The sequence below is a fragment of the Paramormyrops kingsleyae genome, chromosome 22 (genome assembly GCF_048594095.1).
Source record: "Paramormyrops kingsleyae isolate MSU_618 chromosome 22, PKINGS_0.4, whole genome shotgun sequence".
Classification (NCBI taxonomy): domain Eukaryota; kingdom Metazoa; phylum Chordata; class Actinopteri; order Osteoglossiformes; family Mormyridae; genus Paramormyrops; species Paramormyrops kingsleyae.
Genome location: NC_132818.1, coordinates 14,504,894 through 14,525,807, shown reverse-complemented (window position 1 = coordinate 14,525,807; position 20,914 = coordinate 14,504,894). Strand labels below are relative to the sequence as shown.

The following is a 20,914-nucleotide window of genomic DNA, read 5'->3' as shown; positions in this document are numbered from 1 at the left end:
TAAAAGCGATGGGATAGTTTGCAAACCCTGCAGACTACAAGGTGATAAAAGTGTTTCATACACGTAAATGCGTGTGTATGTGTGTGCAGATTAGTCTCGAATCGAACATCTCACGCCAGCCAGCTGACTAAAATTGGCAACCCTGAGTAATGGCATTACTGTTTTGTAGTCTTTTTGCCTCCTCGTGCCTCGAACCAGACACTTAACAGCATATTCCAAAATGCTACATGATAATGATTCACCATGTAGCGTGACAAGGACGTGTGCTGGTAACACGCAGGTCCAAGCACCAGAAGTTGTATACCGCTATACACATAACAAATCAATACCTAAGTGCATATCCGCTTCCATTTTATAGACTACAAAGGGCAGTTGTGCGTTTTAAGGAACTGCAGCCATTTCCTTTGCAATAAAATAGCACCAGAAAATATATTACCCAAAATTAAGCGGATCTTAGCTTAAGGTCAATATTTGTGAAAACATTTGAAATGGTGAAACCAAAGAATAGCTGGTTGCAGGATGGGCTTTAAGGTAACATGTTGCACAGTAGTTAAGTGCATGAACTTGGGTCCCCGTGGCTGCTGATCCCGGTCCCTGCTGTTATCTTTGAGCAAGGTGGCTAAAATACGCAGCTGTTCAGTATTCCGGGTTACAATGTTGGCTGTGGGTACAAAATTAGAAGCAGAGTTTCAAACATAGGAAGGCTTATTTAATCTGAGCTTTATTAAAAGGTACAAGACGCTTGAAAAAGTTTTGACACTAAAACTCGAAGTTACAGCAATCGGTCATCATGGACGTGTGAACTGCGTCAAAGAAAAAGCAATTTATCATTAAAGTCGAAAGGCCGGAAATTGCCGCAGTGGCCAGACCCTTACACTTTCCTCTCGTTATTTTAATCCATTTGGCAAACACAGTACAAAAAAAACTGGAGAAGACCTATGCATGCAGCACGCACCAAGACATCACAGATACTCGAATTCAATGGTTCAGCGGAAGGGAGTGTAGATGTATATATACACCACCAACACTAAGCCTTTTAAAATGTACAAACACTGTCCAAGGTTCGACTTTTGCCTCCTTTTGTGGTTTCTGAGTGACGATGAAATATAGCGGTACATCTAAACTCCACAGTAATCTGAATCAGACAGTTGAACTACCACCGTTTTAGTTACACAAGGAAAAACAAAAAAATCTTAGGACATCCTATGAACCTTTGCTTCGCTATTTTCTCCTTACATCCGAAGAGAAAAAGAAAATATTATGTAGCCCACTGAGGTCACCAGAAAGGTTTGAGATCTTATCTGCGAGACATCCAGTATTACATGCATTCTGTACATTTCTTAAACGCATTCTTTTAATTTTTACGCAGACATCATTAAGCATTCTGACTACATCTTCATTTTGGTCAATTAACAGGAAACACTCAGTATGACACATGATCAAGAACGGCAAGTTTAAAAATGTTTTCAAGTTAAAGCGTCTAACAACAGACACAGGGGAAATAAAACAATAGGACTGAAATGCAGAACGGTCATGTAGACATGCCAAGACAATGTGGGTTGGTTGTGGTGTATTTTATTTTATTTTTTTCCCTCATCACTTCTTTTTCGGCTCTTTAGAATCACACTTACGTTTCTGAAATCAGTAATCCATCACTCAAATTAAGGGTCGAATGTCACTGTCGCAAAGGACGTGGGGTATGGTAATGAAAGCTGTAAGAACAGAGCGATCAGACAAAGAACGTACCACGGACACCTCCGGACACCCCAGGCTGTATTATCTGTAGCAGGGATACTCGGCCTACAGGTAACCAGTTTGCCGGCCCTGGGGGCGGGTCCCAAATCTCTAGGCGTAGTAGGAATGCAGTCCGTTTACATTCAAGCACGGCAAGAAGACGACGCCACGGTCCCAAACGGCAGCGAAAACAGTAAAGCGCAGGAACAGGATCGCAACAGTAATGTGGGAGCTTCAGGACACAAAGCGACCAGAGGTGACGGGGGCAAGGAATTCAATTAATGGAATTAATTTCGATCCCCTTTCCAACACACTTAGACCCAGTTAACCATTTTTTCAAATTTCTTTTTTTAATCATCATTATTTTTCTACACAAGCCGCGATCTGCTTCCCCCCCCCCCCCCCCAAAGCAGCCTGATTTCCTGTTTGTACAGCTTTCACGCACACACCGCTGTCGCAGGTGGATGGGATGGGGGGGCGGGCATCCTCCACCCTACTCCTTGGAGTCCCAGTCCTTCTTGATCTGCAGGTTCCACTCCCAGGACAGATGGTCGGTCTTGTCGTCGTCCGTGAAGAAAGACTTGATGTGGTAACTCCCACGTACCAGCATGCCTTTGGGCGCCTCCTCCACCGGGGTCATGAACTCATGCTCCTCTGCCCGCGGCCCGTAGCTGCCCACCATGTACACGGCCTTGTCCACTATGGGAGAGAACAGCTGTGATTCCTGCCCCCCCCTTCCCTGGGTCTGGCTCCCCTGGTTTATGCCCCTAGCGTGTGAAAGTGTTGCCCTGTGATGGGCAGGCATCAGTTCCTAGGTATGATATCATAGTTTTACACCAATCTACAGATCCTTCCTTACCTCTCAGGCCCTTTCTGTACATCAGGTGCACGTACTTCATTCCTGACACGATGTCCCTGTTCACCTGTTTCGAACCAGACAAAAGGGGGTTAATAGCAAGCACAGCTGGTTTTTCCCCTATTAATGCCGCGTATTTCTGCCAAATCCAACAGTCAGAGCGCCGCGATAAAGGACAATGCAGCTGTCTGCCACCAGGGGGCCTCGCAGCAGCAGGAAAAGGGACACTTGCTTATTCCAGACACATACAGTGGCTGAAACGTTTGGGGAAAAAACACCATCGCAGGGCTGTGAAGCATATACTCAAGCATCCCATCCATGTCTCTCTCCCCCCCATGTTTTTGATTGCTCCCACCAAAACACTGATTTCTGAATCGAGTCCATTTGTTTTTTTTCCCCTTTTGTTAGTTTTCCTGCAAAAATTACCGCCAGATCCCACGAATGCCAGAGCCATCTTCTCTGGGAAAGACACTGGAGAATCAATTTCCTGTATATCCTGAATGTCTATCCCCCTGCGGGCGTGACACTGCTGGTTGGGTCACAGTTTTCGATGTGTGTAGCCGCCTTAGGGAGAACGTTCCCAAATCGCTAACATAAACGCGGAGTGTTTCCGTCTCGCCCTTTCTTCTCGGAAGGTTATTTTTAGAGAGATCTGCGGTGGCTTGGGAAAGCGGCTCCGTGTTTAGATGTACGCTTTAATATTGGTGACCTTCGGGAAGCGGTCATGCAGATCCATTTATTTGCATCGACGCCTACGCCATTTGAGAGGAAATGCTGCCCAAAGGCCACCCCACCAAGTGACATACAGCCGTGGGGTGATTTAGATATATGGGCTGTTTGTGTCCATGGGTTTGTGTGACAAAATGAGCCAGCTGGAGTGGGGGGGAGGGGAGTCTTCAAACGCTGAGCACTGTCCTGTGCCGGCCACACGGAGATGACGAAAACATCTCGAGTCGCCCTGGATGCATTTCGTCCTACCTTCGCTGTAATAATTTCCCAAAAATGACTGAGCTTTTATCCGCAGAGGCAGGCAGCAGAAGCAGAATGCTATAGCGTCAACTCTCCTGGAAAACCGGCAGGATTGGGGATGTTTGTTACAGGCCATGTGGATGCTTTCACACTGCAGTTCCGGAACCTGGTTCCGAATTCTTGCACGTTCTTGACCTGGAACTCTTGTAGCTCCTGGACACTTTCGTGTGTCGCTTTCCCATCAGGAACTCTGACCTTTATGCTAAATAAGCAAGGGACACGAATAAAGCTCGAAGGATAAACTTAACACGTAGTTTTGTACGAAACAACACCGCCTACCAAAACAAAAAGGAGGACGACCTAGCTGTTTTAATTATTGGACAGATCAATCACATTGTCTGAAAAATTTATTTGATTTATATGACCCACTGCATGTTTATAATTCATTATTCAATCTGTCCAGCTGATCGATCTTTTGTTTTCCACAGAATTTTAAAAAATTATGTAACGTTATCCCGCTAATAAGCACTGGCAAGTTTCACTGCTGGCACTGGCGTTAATAGACAAAAGTATATTGGTTACTGATTGAATCTTCCAGTGCAGAAACATGGAGAAGCTAACAAAAATGTATTTATTAATGCAATTGGGATACAGAAATAATTCCATCTGCTCAATTTTTGCTCCACAACCTCTATCTATTTTCCATGCAATTTCCAAGCTAGCAAAGGTGCTTGTGGTTAACCTGGTTAACCAACCAGCAAGCTATCTCTATAAGCCCCTCCCTAGTAGTTTGTGCTTGAACGAAAATTACCTAGCCTGGAGCAGGGACTAAAAAGGGTTCTGGAACTGCGTCTGAGGGACTGCAGTGTGAACACGACAAAAGTTCCTGGCTCTGGAAAATGATTCTGGTTCTTGAAAAAGTCTCTGTGGTGTGAAAGCTCCGGGTGATGTTTGGAAATGACCCAATGGAATCCCTCCCCTGTGACCCTCAGTCCTGGCCTATAACACTGTCACTGTAGGCTCATAAGCCTTGGTATTTACTGGAGTATATGTCATGTATATACCAAAGAACTACTTCAGCCTGTCTAAATGTTCCCTGGACCTGAGAGACGGGGGCAGGCAGGGGCAGATCATCACTGCTTGTGCCCCAGAGTAGTGTGATGTTTTTGGCACGGCCCGCGCAGCACACACAATCACTCAGCTCCCGCCAGATCGCCCTCCTCCTTCAGCTACGCTCCATTAATTTCCTGTCCTTTTATTTTTCCACAGGATTTCTTTGCTGCCTGTTTCTTGAGGTCAGGGAACGACTTTTGAGTTCACCCTCTGCTGCCTCCCCCTCCAACTCCCTGTGGGTTTCCCCCTCCCTCAAAGAGTACTGAGGACTGATACACAAGCCCTATGTATATAGAACACCATCAGGCAGGAGGGACAGTTTAACACCTATTCTGCCAGTGGCTCAGCCTCTCTGGGCGTATTGATCTTCAGCTCACCTTGAAATGGATCTTGACCCGGTAGTCCACGCCCTCCTTCAGGATGAAATTTTGCTTCTTCAGGGCCTCAAGGTCACCTAGAGGACACATGAATGGCATCTCAAAAAACTGGAAGCTCTCCCTAAATTTATAACCATCTCACTCCGCTGCAATCTTTGGCGGAATCCTGTTGCGCTATTGATTTCTGTACTAAAGAAATCCATCCCGGATCAATTCACTTTCTAAGTATTACAGCGTAGCTCGTTTCGTTTAGCGCCTCCTGTGACTCGTTACGAGAATGTTGTCGTCAGGGGAGGAAGCGAAGAAAACCAACGGTTATGCACAGAACCCCCTCCCCCCCTCATTCTGAACGGTCTGTGTTCAAGGAGGCAGACTGATATCGAAACTGCACACGATTGCAGTCGTACGGCCCCTCGGCTCAGAAGAGGAAGCTGATAAGGCCGCAAGATAATGGCCCTGCTGTGGCACACAGAGATCCTTTTACGCGCCACAGCCCCCGGGGCTGATGGGAAAACAGAAGCTTGGGGTCCTAGCAGGATCACAGTCAGGGTGTGGTTAGATGCAGCTCATCCATCGGGTCCGATCCTGCATTTCAACCCTGGGATGTTTTATTTAGTTGTTCTCTGTGGTCACGGCCGTTGTCACTCCTGCATTCCGCCCTCTGTCACCCTTGAGCTTCTTTAACACTGACATTTAAAGCTGAGTGATATTACCCAATATTGAAGTTCCCACTCAGAGTGCTGGGTCCGTGTCCTGCTGACACCAGTGCCGGGCCATGTTCCGCGGCAGACCGTGATATAAACGACCGTAAAAACCAGAGAGCCTCCTGCGATCTCGCCCCGGGACTCAGCAGTCTTGCACGCCGCTCGTTTGAACTTTTGCTTCAAACAAACGCCGATTTTCACGTTCAGCACTTAAATCCTCCCGGCCCCAGATAGCGTCTCTGGGGAGGGGCTTCTGGGCTGAATAACCATTCAACAGGAATGTGTAGGGGGGGGGGGGTGTTACTTCAAAGAGAAATATGAGCTCATCAGCTATTTGCATAAGTAACAGAATGGTAATGTACTTCCACGGGGGGAGGATGGATGGATGCAAGAAAATGGGTTGGTGTCCTTGTTGTGCGCACAGATACACACACACAGACACACGCGCACTGACACACACACAGACATGCACTGACACAGACACACATGCACATACCGACACACGCACCAACACACATTGACAGGCACGCAGACACACACACATGCACTGACACACGCACATACTTTCTGATAACTGACTTCACACCGGATCTCATTTTAATGCACAGAATGGTGCCTAGAAACATTTCAGCAAAAAAATGAAATGTGGATAAAAATGAGACATTTGTGTGATTTTAGGTCCTCAACGTAACAGATGCAGCTGCATAAACAGTTGTATTTGTTGGGTGGGGGTCACACCTCCACAAATTGTACTACATTTTGTGCCCGTTAAGGGACGAGCTTACTCACAGACACACAGGCACGCACGCACATGTAGGGTGAATATATCCTTATGGGGACCGCTCATTCATTTCAATGGAAAAATGCTAACGCTAACTATGACAACCTTAACCCCTACCCTGCCCTAACCATAACCATAAGTAACCAAACAAAATACAAGAGTATTTGCATTTTTAGTTTTTTCATAGCAGTCACCGATTTTTATAAAATAGAGTTTTCCTTTATGGGGACCAGGAAACCGGTCCCCATAAGGGAAAAAAAACGTTATGAGGACATTGTGTCCGAATAAGGATAGGTATACCCGCTCGCGCACACACACACACACACACACAGAGTCTGCAGTCAGGAACCCGGCCCAGCTCGCCAGAACCTGGCATCAGCGTTCAGCAGGAGCAAACCCCCTGAGCCGCATTTCCTGTCACCTCACGACCGCCAGCTCCACACTCAGGCTGCTCTTGGGGACGTCCGGGGCTCATACTGGCCGCTTCCACCGTGACAATACGCCACTTTTTTGTCCTGCCACTCCCTGAAGCACTCCCGTCACACCGACGGCTCGCTAAGGGGTCAAAGGTCAGCCGTCTCACGTCTTTCACTCCGGATCCAAGTCACTCAGCCTGACAGAGTTTTGGGGAGAGACTTCAACTAAGGAGGCATCTGTGATCTGTGGCCCAATGCACCTTGCGGCCGGAATCGGGGTCAGCCGATGGTTTTGTTTACGGTGTGACGTGGTGGGGGGGGGGGGGGACCTTCTCCGTGAGGCAACCCGACTGACAGGTCTATCGGGAACACGGGCATGAGCAGCTGGGAGGGAGACGGCACCGGCTTGATGACCGAACTCCTGTGTCACTTCCTGCTAGGTCGCGACAGATGACCCAGAGCGGAACAGAAACTGCGGTGCGTCAAAGTCAAAGTCCACCTTCATGCAGGTTCTGCAAATATGGAAACTTTGTCCGACGTACACTGACCATCCAGATGGATCGCCGGGAACGCCAGGCAGGCCTGTGCTCCATCTGCGCTACCACTGCTTCATCTGTGCTCCCACTGCTTCATCTGTGCTCCCACTGCTCCATCTGCACTCTCACTGCTTCATCTGTGCTCCCACTGCTTCATCTGCGCTCCCACTGCTCCATCTGCGCTCTCACTGCTTCATCTGTGCTCCCACTGCTTCATCTGTGCTCCCACTGCTTCATCTGCGCTCCCACTGCTCCATCTGCGCTCTCACTGCTTCATCTGTGCTCCCACTGCTTCATCTGTGCTCCCACTGCTCCATCTGCGCTCCCACTGCTCCATCTGCGCTTCCACTGCTTCATCTGTGCTCCCACTGCTCCATCTGCGCTCTCACTGCTTCATCTGTGCTCCCACTGCTTCATCTGTGCTCCCACTGCTTCATCTGCGCTCCCACTGCTCCATCTGCGCTCCCACTGCTTCATCTGTGCTCCCACTGCTTCATCTGTGCTCCCACTGCTCCATCTGTGCTCCCACTGCTCCATCTGCGCTACCACTGCTTCATCTGCGCTCCCACTGCTTCATCTGTGCTCCCACTGCTCCATCTGCGCTCCCACTGCTCCATCTGCGCTCCCACTGCTTCATCTGCGCTCCCACTGCTTCATCTGCGCTCCCACTGCTTCATCTGTGCTCCCACTGCTCCATCTGCGCTACCACTGCTTCATGTGTGCTCCCACTGCTTCATCTGCGCTCTCACTGCTTCATCTGCGCTCCCACTGCTTCATCTGTGCTCCCACTGCTCCATCTGCGCTACCACTGCTTCATCTGCGCTCCCACTGCTTCTGCTTCAACTGCGCTCCCACGGCTTCATCTGCGCTCCCACTGCTTCATCTGTGCTCCCACTGCTCCATCTGCGCTCCCACTGCTCCATCTGCGCTCCCACTGCTTCATCTGTGCTCCCACTGCTTCATCTGTGCTCCCACTGCTTCATCTGCACTCCCGGGCAGTGAGAAGATCATCATCATGCCAGCCCACCGATGCCCCTGATGACGGCACGCCTCGACCACGGAGGGTGCCCACTTATTCCCACCTGAAGAGTCACTTATCCCCCAATCAGAGGGACTGACATCAAGCTCCGGCCCCTGGTCAAGCCTGTGCACCACTCAGATGGATCGCTGTGGGCAGGGACAGACAGGGACACCGAGAGCAGAGCAAGAAGCCAGCATGGTCACACAACCCCCAAGTGTCCCCACGCGCCTTAGAGAGTGTCCCCAAGCACCTCAGAGTGTCCCCACCCCATCCCATGCTTCGCACCTTAGTCTAGCACCGAGGGCTTGTTTCACCCACAATTAAGGTCCAAAAAACAAACCCATTCCAGCTCCCAGCAGCACTGGGGCCACAGGTATGAAAAGGATACGTGACATCTCCCAGCGGCAATCCCCTTCCGCTCCCCCCGCCCCCCGATTCCCCCATGATCTTATGCATGTTTTGCCTTCTCTCGCCCAGTTTGAGAAATCCAGCTGCCACAAGTGGGGGGGGGGGGAGTGTAGTGGGATGTAGGCGGATGAGTGGAACAGAAACAGGACCAGAGTTTCCTGTTCAGATCGGCAGCTGAAACCGCATCGTGCCCCAAAAGCTGAAAGCCCCGCCCACTGCCACAGGGGCAGTCGGATTAACAGCCGTACCGAGCCCAGCCCAGCAGCTGCGAGTCCAACTGGCTAAAAATCGTCAACAGAGGGACGGACAAAGCCAGAGTGACCATGACGCACTATGTGCCCTTGCCGGTTATTTGTCTTACGATGATGTCACCCCTTTGCAGGGCCAGCGCTCGGTCTCCACGGGAATGACATCACCCACAGCGCCGATAGCGGCGGGGCTCATTAGAATGCCACAGAGGCCCAGGGGTCGCGTCCACTGTGCAAACACTGCAGTCTCAGCACCGGGGGGTGGGGTGGGGGGGGGGAGGATGGCGGGAGAATAGAAAGTATAAGCCATTCTGTATTTACCACAAACCCAACTCAGGAGTCGTCAGGCCATGCCCACCAGTGCCTGGGCCACCCCAAGCCACAACCCCCGCCCACATGTTACCCCAGCCCTCGTAGTGAATCAGGGGCGTGTTCTACAGTTTCCGTGGCAACGGCATACCTGTGAGGTCCATGGTGATCGGTCCGGGGGCCTCCTCACACATCAGTGTCAGCCGCGTCACCTGCACGTTGGGCACGCCGGGGTCTGCAAGGGAACACGGGAACGTTCAGCGTTCTCCGCACGCCAACACATCCCGACACCAGCCGTCTTTGGGGGAGAACGGGCGTGATATTGGCGAGACGTAAGGAAAGCAGAAGCTGCCCCCACCAGTCAGCTCCCCCAAATGGGTCGCAGTTAGCAGTAACCCCCACCCCCCGTACCCGCACGCCCCAGCAAACAGCGAAAGGGGAAGTGCTGGGTTCCTGTTATCTCCGCGGCACTGATCTCTCGAGGAGAATGGAAGGTTCCGCATAGACGCGCAGAGCTGGCCCCTACGCTCTGCCGTGATGCTCCGCCTCCCCGCTCCCCGTGCATCTGATTCACGACAGGCGTGTCTGCCACCCCTGACCAGTGGTGAGCCCTGTGGCAGATTCCTGCAGCTGCAAATGACCCCCCCCCACTCCCCAAGACACACCTGGGTCTTTAAAAGAGCCCTTTGAGGGTTAATCAAAGGGGTCTTTGACTAGTCTGATCCATGATGATGTGATATGAGGAGGATAAAATTAGCACCCCCAGGTATTTTTCCCTCCCACTATTTAACGTGTAGCCTGCCCCTTAAAAACGCTTTTTGACCACAAGGGGAATCTGTACAAACTGCTGATTTATGGCAACAAAACAGTGTAATCAGTCTGATTAAATAAGTATATGCATACTGATTTACTATTTATATCCATATTGAGCAATAATCCATCCATCTTTGATGATATCCTGGCCAGGGTCACGGGGGGGCCTAACCGCATGTCTTTGGACTGTGGCAGGAAACAGCGGTCAAGGGAAATAAATCACAGCCCTGTTATGGTGGTGAGGAGGCGAACTCACCGGACACCGCTGGGCCAGATCCCAGCAGGGCTTGCTTGTATTTGTTGAGGCTTTCGTCATCCTTGTCCAGCTCCTGGATCTCCTGCAGGGACTTCTGCGCCGGCGGCTGGTAGTTCAGGTCCACCTCGTCGTCCTCTGCCTGCCCGGCCACGTGCTTCTCAGCCTCCTTGTCGGCCATGATGTCTGCGGGTTCAAGAGGTCGGCTCAGCAGGTTAACATGGCGGGAAGGAGCTCGGGCTAGATCAGTGTTTCCCAATCCGGTCATTGGGGACCCAGAGAAACTCCACGTTTTTGCTCCCTACCGGGAACAGGGAGGGAGCGAAAATTCGGACTGTCTGGCAGGGAGCAAAAACATGGACTGGCTGTGGGTTCCTGAGGAACGGATTGGGAGACACTGGGCCAGAGGGTTGGGCTGCTGGACACTGGTGGCTAAACTGACTTCAAGGGAACAGACAGCTGCAGCGGAGGGTACGGGAAAATCCGCGAGACCGAAACACGACAGAAGCACAAGAAATAAAATACAACGACGCAGCCTGTGCAGAAATGAAAGAGCCAACATCGACGCTCCCCAATCCACTAGGGTTGGGAAAAAAAAAGAACTGCGAAACACTCTTAGTGACATCACTTCCTGCCGGAATAATGCAGCGCGAGCTTGTAGGAATCCATCAGCGCCATCAAAGCAAATTCAGTTCATCGCAGTCAGACGTCCGCTTTCACACGAAAAGGTCAACTCGCAATTCGTGTCATTATTTCCCCATTTCTGGAGATGGCGACAGGAATGTTACACATGTTTAGGTGGCCATTTGTCAGTTTCTGACATGAAGCATGGTGTGAGAATCCTCTGGAAGTGTCCCTTGCCTCGGTGTCCCCGTCTGACCGCGTGACCGCGTGACCGCGTGACTGCGTGGCTGCGTGACTGCGTGACTGCGCGGCTGCGTGACTGCGTGACTGCGCGGCTGCGTGGCGAGTCTCCCACAGACATCAGCAACAGCTTCTCTGCTACCTGCTCCACCAGTGAGAGGAGCAGATTTCTAAGCACCCTTCAGAAGTCATTATAGAGATGGATGTGAAGCTGATGAGGTCATTTGTTGTATTAATTAACCAAACGAAGGCATTATATGGAGAGGAGGGAACTCGTTAAGCGTCCAAGCTCTTGTTTGGATCAGACAGTGCACCGTGCGCCACAAAACAATGACATCATACCTTATACCTATCTACGGTGGGGGAGGGCATTTATTACCCTGTGAGGGACACGTATCCTTGGTTACGGAAATAAAGAGAGGGCGGTGCGAGGCAGCGGCATCATCCTGCATGCCGCCCACGTGGTTACCATTATTTTACGGTATTTACAACGTTATTAACGTTATTTACAAGGCACCCCCACTTGGGAGCGACACTGCCCCGGCCTCCCTCATCAGCACAGAAGTGGGCCTCTGTAATGCAGAGCTAAATCCATAATGGGTTTTATATTGGAACATCCATAAAGCGGGACGGAGACGCATTTAATGCGCTCGTTACTCTCCCTCGCCCATTTTGACCGAACACCCCCCAAGTCACATGACACCGGAAGGCCACCACCTCCAGGTTCATCCCGTCACTGGCGCTAATCACTCACCAGGCACTCAGTCCGCCTGCTGGCATCTGGCTGCAGTGCATTGTGGGATATGCAGAAACGGACAGTTCCTCCTATAGTTTTTTAAACACGCCGCAGAGTTTAGGCTAATTTGAACATGCAGCTAATAAACAGAGTTTAAGGGAAATAGCAAAGAGGCCCAGGGGGAAGAAAAACTTCCAAGAGTCTATCAAAAATTTAAATAACCAGAATCTTTTTTTTAAGCAGAATTAAATATTAACAAAATAGTTCGCTTTCGACCACTAGTAAAACTTTTCCTATAAAAATATTTATAACCGGTGGATGAAAAATTCATCTTAGTCAGGGCAGCCGAGCGAGTGGGGGGTGGGGGGGGCGAGGATGAGGCTCTGTGCCCTTGACCCTGCAAGTTTGCTCATGAATCTTTCAGTGTCTGTGTTTCAGCCCTGACCACGAACCAGCAAGTCAAAGACCAGCATGTACAGTACTTGAGAAAAGAAACATGCAAACATGGATGCTCAGAGACGAGGCCAATTAATGGACGATTAAGTCAGTCCATTATAACCTAATTACCTTCATTATGACTGTGCACTGGCACCCAAACCTGCCCTGATTGGGCAGTTAGCTTGGCAGGGACACAGATCATGCCAGACCTGCCTCACGTCGGCGGGGGGGCCTTGCAGGCAGGTTAGCACCCCCAAAGGGGAATCGGAAACATCCCATTCCGAATCGGATCGGAATTTAAAAATTATTTTTACATTCCCCCCCCTTCCCTGCAGAGACTGCTATTCCAAGTTTATTAAAGTGCACCAAATAATGAATATGTAATTACCGGGGGAGGGGATTAAGAGCAGCACTGGGCGGAGCTTCGTGGGGGAGGTCTCCGTGTAAGTGGCTGCCAATAAACACAAAGAGCCCGCTGGGCATGAGAGCCAGTTAACCTTTGACCTTTGACAGTAACTGCTGTCAGGGCCGCTTGATGTCAAACGAGATGGGAGAGTGGCGGGCGGGTCAGCTACAAGCCACCAATCCAACGACCACACCAGTGACCGAAGACGTGCACTGCTTATTGTGTTCTAAACGCCAGAGTATGTTTACTCAGTGGTCCGAACGGCCTGGGGATTGTTACACTGGTGCACGTGTCCGAACCACATCAGAGACAACGTTACAGATTCCAGTGAGACGTCCCTGGAAGATGCTTAGCATAAAGCTAAAATGATGCCTGAATGATGCCTGAATACTGACAACCCCAGACATGCTGCATTAACAACTGATCCAGGATCAGCTTACCCTCCCCATCCTGAGCCTTTCGCCTGCAGGATGACAGCCCCCCCTGAATAGCACCCCTCCAACCCCCCCCCCCCCAGTTTTATCAGCCAGGCACACGGCTGGCCATCAAGGCCAAGGGGACCTGGAGACTCAGCTCTATAAAAGCAGATAATTAATGGAATGGGGGAGGGGGGAGAGCAGACAGAGACACAATGCTAATCTAAATTCCTGGCCGAAGATATTTATGATCTGACAAAACCTACACTGGGGGAGGTTATTTTTTACCAATTATTATTATTATTTTTTTTACTTGTTGTTACATGCCAGTAGTCAGACTGGAAATGGTACTGGGCACATCAGAGCCAAAATTCCAGTATGTCCATCAACGGCTTTTTCTAATCGGCAGGATTTGGATGAATTCCTGCTTATCAGATGTGTGTTCAAGCAAAAAAAAAAGTAAATAAAATCAATGCAGCTGGTATACGGCACAGGAATGAAGGCCGGACAGTCGAGTTACAATTGGCAAAGAAAACGACAGTGAATCTGGTTGTTAAATCCCATGATTCAAACATGGAGGATAGTCGCCAAAGACTAACTCCCAAGGAACGATACGGAGGGACTCGAACATTCCGTCACGACTCAGATATCCTGCCACAGACAGATCTGAACTTGCAAGACCACGTATGGCGTCGCCCCGGGGGAAAATTCCTACCCATCATACACGTTCGCTTTCCCTGCTCCAGGAATTCAGGAACTGTCACTGGGTCGAGCTGAATCTTTTTCTTTTTAAAAGGAGCGATCCCCATTGGTTATGTTTAGATCTAGATCTACAAGATACTTCTCTCCTGGACTTTGTAGGAGTCGTCATTAAGTTGGTGGTTCGCACGTTTATTGTCCCCAGACGCATGCCTTAGTGTTACCATGGTCACCAGTCATGTTCCTTCCGCTGCCTCTGTCGACACTCTGCACGGGGGACCGGGAGTGATGGCAGCGCTGCCATCGTCCATCTCCCAGCCTCCGGAAGCTTCCCTCACCATCCGACCGGCCTAGATTAATCCCCAGGGTCCTTCGCGAGTGCCACAGACCTATTTATTTCGAACCTCGTTCATTAAGCAGCCGTCTGGCCGACAGGCTGGTCCGCAGAGACTCTCGGGGTGAATTCAGAGGCGGTGCAGGAACTAGACAGACAGGTGTAGCCACAGCTGAATGTGAGCAGAGATTCACAATTAATCTGGAGCCAGCTGGGCATTGAGGAGTTACCCCCCCCCCCATCCCATTTTGGTACAGATGGGATTTTCCCAAACTTAAAATAAGCCGCATCGTTGCCCTGGATCTACAAACAGGCCACTCTGCTCACGCCCATCATCATGAATCCTGTCCGAGAGAGATGTGGAGTGTATGTACACAGCCTGCTTCGCACTGGTCGCCGAAAAGGGTGTGAAGCTTTGCGGCAGGGAAAAGGGGATGCCCGGGTGGGCGAGGAGGCACTGTTGGGCGGGGGGGCTGTGAGTCCAAGCCTGTACAACAGTGACAACAGCCTGATCGATGCCCAGCCTGGCACTCCCACTCCGGCTGTTTAAGAGACATATCATGCATGGCTGTGACTCGGACGCGGGCAACAGAGAGTCAAAGCCAAGCCTCCTGTGACTCGGCAAGGGAAGAGAGCCGGATCAGCACCGCCAATAGGCATAGCGCCACGACAACGCCGGCAGACAGAGTTCAGCTAACCGTGGGCACAAATTAGGGGGGAGCACAGTGACAGCACCCCTATCCTAACACTGATGCTATCGAACCCAATCGCCCCCCGCCCTGTATAAAAAACTGTATTTCTCACCTCGGTAGCAGAGCGTCAACCAGAACAGCTCGAGAAGCTGACCACCAAACTCACACACATCCAAGCCCAGCATCGTGCCTCGTCCGGATGTTCTCCGAGATTCCGGGTGAATCCAGAAAAAAGAAAAGTGGAGCAAGCGTTCCCACAGACGGATTTAAAAATAGGATTCGGCTGTAGATGGGATTAAAGTTTGATTGTCCAGGTGCACTTCCTGAGCGTCCAAGGGGCGGTGCCGGGGGGGCGCAGGAGGCGGACGGGCAGCACAGGGGGGACCCAGGACCTGCTCCGGATCGGCGATGGCGACACGCTATGGCAGAGACTCTCCTGGCAGCATGAGGAGCGGGCCGTGATGCGAAAGCCCGGCGTCTGTCTGCAGAGGCTATCGATTCACCAGCGGAGAGAAGAGAGCGCCCCCCACAATCCCCCCCCCACCCGGCTCAGCAGGCTCGGCCCCGTCGCTCATTAGCTGGGAGACTGCGATGATCTCATCCTTTTCTTTCCTCCTCTCCTCCGCTCACCCCAGCCCCCCTCCCTTGCTCCCTCGCTCTCCCCCCTCCCTCCCTCTCTTTCGCTTAAGCAGCAGCGGGATCCAAGTCTTGCCGGCAAATATAAAGAGGATCCTTCCCTTCTTATTGCACACAGGATCTGTCAGCTTACAGCCTGGCTCCACCTCTCCATTTGTCAACAAGGGACCCTCCTCCACCAACCCCCGGCAATTTGAGCCAGCGCCCGCTCCCCCGTGGGGTATCCCATCACGCTCACAGGAGGTCGAGACAGAAAACACAGAGCTTGGCATCATAAGCCGAGTTACTCCCGCAAAAAATAAAAAGGATCCCGCAAGCACTGCGTTCTCAGAGTATCTTGCCGTTGCTGTGCAAGGTCAGCGCCCATCTGAATGGCCCCAGATGCCAAAGTGCTGGCTGCAGGCTGGCTGCAACTCCTCCACCATTTTGACTTTTGGCCTTTTCGGTTGAGAAATCGAATTGCGGTCAGTGACACGGGCTGCCCTCACAGTTGCGCTCTGCTAGCACAATAGACGACCGCAAGTGTGTTCTGATAGAGGGACACACTTGGGTCACCTGTAACAGCCTCTTTGTGTATGCAAGATTTTTTATTTTTTTTTAATGACCTCACAACCTCCATCAAGCGTGGGCACAGCAGCCAGGTGACCCAGCATCCCTGTTTCCGGGCAGATGAAAGAGGTGAGCCAGGAGAAAGAAAGGCATCCCCACGTGCAACCCAACCGGACATCACCAGGGTGCCGCGGATGACCGTGACGTCAACGCCAACCTGATGCCGATTTTACATGCGGACCCGGGTCTCCATGGTAACAGCAAAACTCAGGGCACCTGAGCCTAAATGCCCACGTGGGTCCGGGGTCTGTCCCCCACCGATAAAAAGGGAATAACAATGGACAGGCGACACTAACTTTGCATCTCCCCGAAGCGTTTTATGAAGCGATTTTAACTAATTTGTCAGGCTGCAAACACAGAGCCCACTTCGATTATGCGTGACTCCTCGCCTGCCGCATATTTTATCTCAAGATACGATTTACTACTAAATTAGTTATCTAATCCACATCACTTGAAAAGCCAGGTTAGCTGAAAGCAAGACAGACACTTTAAAAAAAAAATATTTTCGTATTTTTTGTCGCGTTAAGAATTTAATTTGATAGGATTTGCCCATCCTAATGCAAAGCGGGATTTTATCATTTGAATATACATGCCGGTAGTTACATTTAGCTATGAATCGCATAGCCGTAAAAACAACAAAATAAAGACCAAAGAAGCAACAAAATGAGAATAAACGAAACCGGAGCGTGCTGAATTAAGACATTCTTCCCCAGGGCTGTAGGCTATATTTTTTTCGCTGACATTAACACACCAACCCGCAGAATTACACTTCATGGGTTAATCACGGACCAGCCAGGACCTGGAGTGGGGGGAGGACTGGCTTCGGCGTCCCCACACTGCCCCCAGCGCCGGTGTGAGACGCGCCTCTCCATCACGCCGCTGCGGTAAACCAGGGGCCCAGGCGGAGAAGCACCTCACGCAGCGAGGAGAAAAGGTCTCTGTAATCTGTTAAGGCACAGCCCGACCCATAATGAATGAATGGATGAATGGGACTCCGTCCGCCTATTCATTCAGTTGCGCTCTGGGCGTTCTTAAAAACAATGAACACTCATCTTTAAATAATGCAGCGGCCAACACGCTGTAAAAACACTGTCAAACCGCATTCCCATGACAATAAATACGAAGCGACAGTCACGGTGGCCGAGAGGTTAAGGCGTTGGACTCGAAATCCAATGGGGTTTCCCCGCACAGGTTCGAATCCTGTCCGTGACGTAGTGACGCACCTTATTGTGCCTGCAGCCTACGTGCACTTCGCGCAATAATTAATTAAGTTGAATCTAAAGACTTACTTAAAATCCACCCTGTAAGATACTGTAAGTGGCCTCTATAACTAGGCTAAATGTTGCCAAACATGTTTGTCTAGATCAGCGCTCAGATTTACTATGCAATTTTATATTTAGTTGTGTTTCCTGTTAGACTCTACTGTCAGATTTGCGGAGACATGAATGTATTATTATTATTATTATTATAGCTTTTTCGCAAGAATCGATTAAATTGATCCGGCAGGGAGCACTTGTCCGCCGGCTCTCATGCCCTGCATCTAAACTCCGTCCCCTGGCGTCCAACTCAGTTAAGTCTCATTTACACCCATCGGTTTCCCGCAAGAAAAGCCAGCAGGCAATGCCATCAAACTAACCCAGAAGCTCCGATTTAATCACGAATCCGATTTTATTACCCTGCTGCGGTAAGGCAGAGATACCCAGCTCCGCGAAATGGGAAAGCTGCAGGTTGTGCGACGATGAATAAATCATACATAACTGCACAACTTCACCCCCAAATGTTTTCGGCCTTAGGCGGTGCGGCATCGAATCGGAGGCAGGCACCCCCTGCCTCTTTCGCGGGGCTGCCATCCGAGACACACGGATCGCCTCGGCGCAGAGGCATCCTCACAACTGCCCCGCATCCTCGGCAGCTGCTTTTAAGAGGCGGGAAGGCTTTGATCACGCACTTTTCCTGAAAAGAGCGCCTTCAGTTTGCCTTGAGATACGAAGGCGGGTGGAGTGACGGAGTAACGCCGCAGATAGAAAATAAAAGCGTTACGGATCATAGAAGATGTTAAGCAAAACGCAGGGGAAACGGACCACATTGGCGTGGCGGATTATTTATGGTTACCCTGGCAATCCGGCATTAAGCAACTGTGTGACTCTCAGTTAATTCTAGGCCTCTATACCTTGTTAATTCCCGAAAAGACATCTTCCTGCTCAGTTCATTTTAATACATCAATATTCTATTCCCTTGATCAGAAAATCGCTTATTCACTAGTTCTTCATTTTCACAGCATCAAACAGAAAGCTGCTGGCTGACAGACACCACACACGCACACAAACACCCCACACAATCATGCATTTGTGTGTCACATCCTGTTCAGAGGCCGTTGAAGAAGCTTCATTTCTGCTACCGCCGCCATCCGAACAATGCCGATTTCACTATTCGGCGGCAGAACTGCATTGCGCATGATAATATTGTTTTTTTTCTGTTTAACATCGTGTTTTGTTTGGTACTAACCAAATACAATATTGTTAGAACATTCAATCCCGTCTTATAAAGACTGCTGTTGCTAGGCCCTTACAGGCTATCATTATTCATGATTCAAATTAATAAAACATTCCAATCAATATTGCATTACATATTCCTACGTTGCTTCCCATTTTCTACTTTTATTGTGAAATAAGTTGCAAATGAGAGACGTGTCTTGATTTTCACCATCATATCTCGGCTGCAGTTTGGCCCAAAAAGATTTCATTTATTCCATAAAATGCAGAGCAACACAGTAATCTTTTGCAAGTAAACTCAATTTTAAATAAGACCAATGAGGATTAACACGAGCTCAAAACAAAACAAAACAGAACAGGCTGTTTTACATGAATTTACCGCACGATTCTTCTTTTACAATAATACTTAGGGCCTACATGCAGTAGGAGATCAGTTTCTGAGATATTCTACTTCCTGCATAGCGCGTGAAGAGGAACAGTCCCGACTATCTATATTTCATCAGTTAAGACGCTAGCAAACATGGCAGAAAATCAAAGGATCCTTTAATTCGGGGATTATTAACCTGGGATACGCGGAGAGATGTCACGGGATCTGTGAAATTACATCTTTATCTTCGGTAATTTCTAACTGAAATTTCCAGTAATATGAATGCAGGCGGCAAACCGCAGCAGAGCCAACATGAGCCTACCTGCGATCACAGTTACAGTTTTTAGTGATATTCTACTTAACGATCGTCACTACTTGCCGCAGTTATCAGAAGCGCCACTATATCGCACGTGATGTAGCTGGAAGGTGTCGGTACGCTTCACCAGACTACCAAAGGGGTCAACAGAAAAATTATTGAAGAACCCCTACTTCAACTAAAAAGGTGCCTTCATTGTGCAAGCATTTCCTGTTGTTTTGAAGAGCCTACTAATTTCCTTGCAGGATCTAATAAAGAAGCATCTTAATGTTTTTTCTTTTTTTACTAAATAGACGGTCCATATGGGGGCTATGACGAAAAAGTCTGGACAATTTAACTTTAATAGACAGATAAGATTCCTTAAGAGGCAGTGGCTAATTCCTTGTCCATTTGCTTTAAACGGACGGCTATTTTATATGCAAGATATACTTTTGAGGCAATGTTTTTCCATAATCATGTCATATTTAACTAGTGGCGGAACGTAACATTGTAATTCAAAAAGTGTGAATTTTTACTTTGCCTTTTTAGGATAGATGTGTAAGTCAACTCAACATACAAAAATGATCGTTTTAAGCACAGTAAAATTGGGAGGCGGGGGGGGGGGGGGGTGCACAAGTAGCTTATATATTTCTCATTATCAAAAACAAGAAACGAGAACAAATATAAGCCTACCAAGACTGGATGTTTCCGACATGCCGTAGACATGATAGGACAGGATGCGACGGCATTGCGGATGCTTTTCATAGTCTTACTACATTCTAATTTAGCAACAGCTACACAATCTCTGATCTCCGTGTTCAACAGTTATGAAAAGCAGATCTTATTCTTCATCACAATCAAACGAATGTAATGCGCTTTACTGCCGTTTGCAGTTTTACCCCCCTCCCAACCCCAAGTAAATCGCACAATTTAAGTTTCTTTAGGCTATTTGAAGTTTTCACTTTCAGCGTTTGAACTTTTCATTAAAATCGCATTCTAACGAGCATACGTCGAAGTGATACCCACGAATTGAATTACAAACAATAATATATATGTACTTTACATGTATATAAACTTACCTCCCAAAGCTGCAAGCGATCAATGTGTACCGAAGTTTTCTGATGCGCTGCACGATTCAGCGGAGGTCGGTTCAGGAAATAAGAAAGCCAATCAGGATGGAGGCGAAGCTCTTGCATTACGCTACGTGGTTGAACTTCACAACTTGAGTGCAATATTTTGTGGGTCTACTTTTCAGAGCCCCATCATTCACAGTAGGAAACAGAAGCATTCATCAGCCATCGAAATATCATTCACTGATCACCAAGTAATCTTTTTTCATATATTAATTTAATGCTCAGTTACTTGTTTAGGGTCAAATAAATGGGCTTAAAC

The 20,914-nt window shown here is 49.3% G+C and overlaps 1 protein-coding gene and 1 non-coding gene across 3 annotated transcripts; one reads left to right on the top strand and one right to left on the bottom strand.

Moving 5' to 3' along the window:
* Window positions 1-705: 705 nt before the first annotated feature.
* Window positions 706-20,755, bottom strand: arhgdig (Rho GDP dissociation inhibitor (GDI) gamma). Of its 2 annotated transcripts, none has more exons than XM_023822075.2 (6): window positions 20,602-20,755; window positions 10,542-10,724; window positions 9,624-9,707; window positions 5,050-5,126; window positions 2,594-2,657; window positions 706-2,433 (listed from the first exon to the last, which is right to left on the bottom strand). In XM_023822075.2, exons 2-6 carry the CDS (start codon window positions 10,717-10,719, stop codon window positions 2,228-2,230), a joined length of 609 nt encoding a protein of 202 aa, XP_023677843.1. In that variant the 5' UTR covers window positions 10,720-10,724; window positions 20,602-20,755; the 3' UTR covers window positions 706-2,227. The 2 variants fall into 2 exon arrangements, with proteins under 2 accessions (XP_023677843.1, XP_023677842.1); XM_023822074.2 differs by lacking the exon at window positions 20,602-20,755 and adding an exon at window positions 15,236-15,627.
* Window positions 17,499-17,580, top strand: trnas-cga (transfer RNA serine (anticodon CGA)). Its single transcript has one exon. It is a non-coding gene; the product is annotated as a tRNA-Ser (tRNA).
* Window positions 20,756-20,914: the final 159 nt, after the last annotated feature.